The sequence below is a fragment of the Neopelma chrysocephalum genome, unplaced genomic scaffold (assembly GCF_003984885.1).
Source record: "Neopelma chrysocephalum unplaced genomic scaffold, ASM398488v2 Primary Assembly neopelma1_93102, whole genome shotgun sequence".
NCBI lineage: Eukaryota > Metazoa > Chordata > Aves > Passeriformes > Pipridae > Neopelma > Neopelma chrysocephalum.
The window spans coordinates 1-2,070 of record NW_020921818.1 but is presented as its reverse complement, the minus strand read 5'-3'; the positions used below and the strand labels follow the sequence as shown (position 1 = coordinate 2,070).

At 47.0% G+C, this 2,070-nt stretch overlaps 1 protein-coding gene across 1 annotated transcript in view; it reads left to right on the top strand.

The window, feature by feature from the left end:
- Nucleotides 1–422, top strand: part of SGF29 (SAGA complex associated factor 29) — a 2,655-nt gene extending 2,233 nt beyond the window's left edge. The window contains exon 3 of the mRNA XM_027707455.1: nucleotides 324–422. Coding sequence (XP_027563256.1) covers nucleotides 324–400 — 77 coding nt within the window. The 3' untranslated portion in view covers nucleotides 401–422. The remainder of the gene's footprint in view (nucleotides 1–323) is intronic.
- The last annotated feature ends 1,648 nt before the right edge of the window (nucleotides 423–2,070 follow it).

Below are 2,070 nucleotides of genomic sequence, written 5' to 3'. Positions count from 1 at the left end.
GGGGGGTCTTTTGGGGGAAAAAGGGGGAATTTGGGGAATAAAGAGGGGAATTGGAGGATAAAGGGGAGATTTGGGGGGAAAAAAGGGGGATTTAGGGAGAAAAAGAGGGAATTTGGGGAGAAAAAGGGGGGATTTGGAGGCAAAAAAAGGATGTTTGGGGGGAAAAAGGGAGGATTTGGGGGGAGAAAAGAGGGATTTGGAGGGGAAAAAGGGGAATTTGGGGGGAAAAGGAGGGAATTTGGGGGAAAAGGGGGGTTTGGGGGGAAAATGGGGGATTTTTGTTGGTTTTTGGGGCCCCCCGTGACCCCCTGGGACCCCCCCAGTCTCCCCCTATTACCGCACCAAGCTCCGGGGGCTCTACACCACAGCCAAGGCCGACGCCGAGGCCGAGTGCAAGTGAGTCCCAAAAAACACCTTTTCCACCCCAAAATTCACTTTTCTCCCCTCGAAATCCACCTTTCCCACCTCAAAAATCCCCCTTTCCCCACAAATCTCGATGTTTCAGCCCCAAAACCCGCTTTTGTTGGGTCCCAAATCTTCTTTTTTTGCCCCGAAATCCACATTTGTCACGTCAAAATCCACTTTTTCTCTTACCCAAAATTTGCCTTTCCCACCCCGAAATCCAGTTTTTCGCCCAAAATCCACATTTTTCACCCCAAAACACACTTTTATTCAGCCCCAAATCCTCTTTTTTTACCACATTTTCTACCCCAAAATTCAGTTTTCTCCCCTCAAAAATCCACGTTTCCCCACGAATCTTTATTTTTCACCCCAAAACGCCCCTTTATTCGGCCCCAAATCCCGCTTTTTTGCCCCAAAATCCACGTTTCCCACCCCAAAATTCACTTTTCTCATTTCAAAAATCCACGTTTCCCCACAAATTTTTATTTTTCACCCCGAAACACCCCTTTATTCAGCCCCAAAATCTACATTTCTCACCCTAAAAATCCACTTTTCCCTCCCCAAAATCCCCCTTTATTGTGGCTTAAATCTCCTTCTTTTCCACCAAAACCCCCCGTTTTCCCCCCAAAACTCCCCTTTACCCCCCAAATCTCCCATTTTAACCCCAAATTCCAATTTTCCCCCTCAAATCCCTGATTTTCCCCCCAAAAAACTCGTTTACCCCCCAAATCCCTCATTTTAAACCTAAATTCCAACTTTTTCCTTTCAAATCCCCCATTTTAACCCCAAATCCCCCTTTACCCCCCAAATCTCCCATTTTAACCCCAAATTCCAACTTTTCCCCCTCAAATCCCCACTTTAACCCCAAATCTCCCATTTTAACCCCAAATTCCCACTTTTCTCTCTCAAATTCCCCCAAATCCTCCTTTATTTCCTAATTCTCCCATTTTAACACCAAACTCCCACTTTTCTCTCTCAAATCCCCGTTTTTCCGCCAAAACCCCCGTTTACCCCCAAATCTCCCATTTTAACCCCAAACCCCCCATTTCCACCCCAAATCTCCCATTTTAACCCTAAATTCCAACTTTTTCCCACAAATCCCCCATTTTAACCCTAAATTCCAATTTTCCCCCTCAAATCCCCACTTTAACCTTAAATTCCCCTTTTTGTCCCTCAAACCCTCCTTTACCCACCCAAATGTCCCATTTTAACCCCAAATTCTCACTTTTTTCTCTTAAATTCCCCCAAAATCTCTTTTACCCCCCAAATCCCCCATTTTAACCCCGAATCCCGCATTTTAACTCTAAATCCCCCATTTACCCCCCAAATCCCCCACTTTAACCCCAAATTCTCCCTTTACCCCCCAAATCCCCCATTTAATCCCGAATTCCCTTTTCCCCTCAAATCCCCCTTTTTTCCCCCAAACCCCCTGTTTTTCCCCCAACCCCCCCCTTTTCCCCCAAATCCCCCATTTTAACCCCAAATTCCTCATTTTAACCCCAAATCCCCCTTTTAACCCCAAATCCCCCTTTTATCCCCCTATTTTCCTCCTTTCACCCCCCTTTCCCCTCATCCCACTCCCCCTTTCCCCCCTTTTCTCCCCCCTTTTCCCCCTTAAACCCCCCTTTTCTCCCCCAAAATCCCCCCCTCCACCCCCCTCACCCCCCC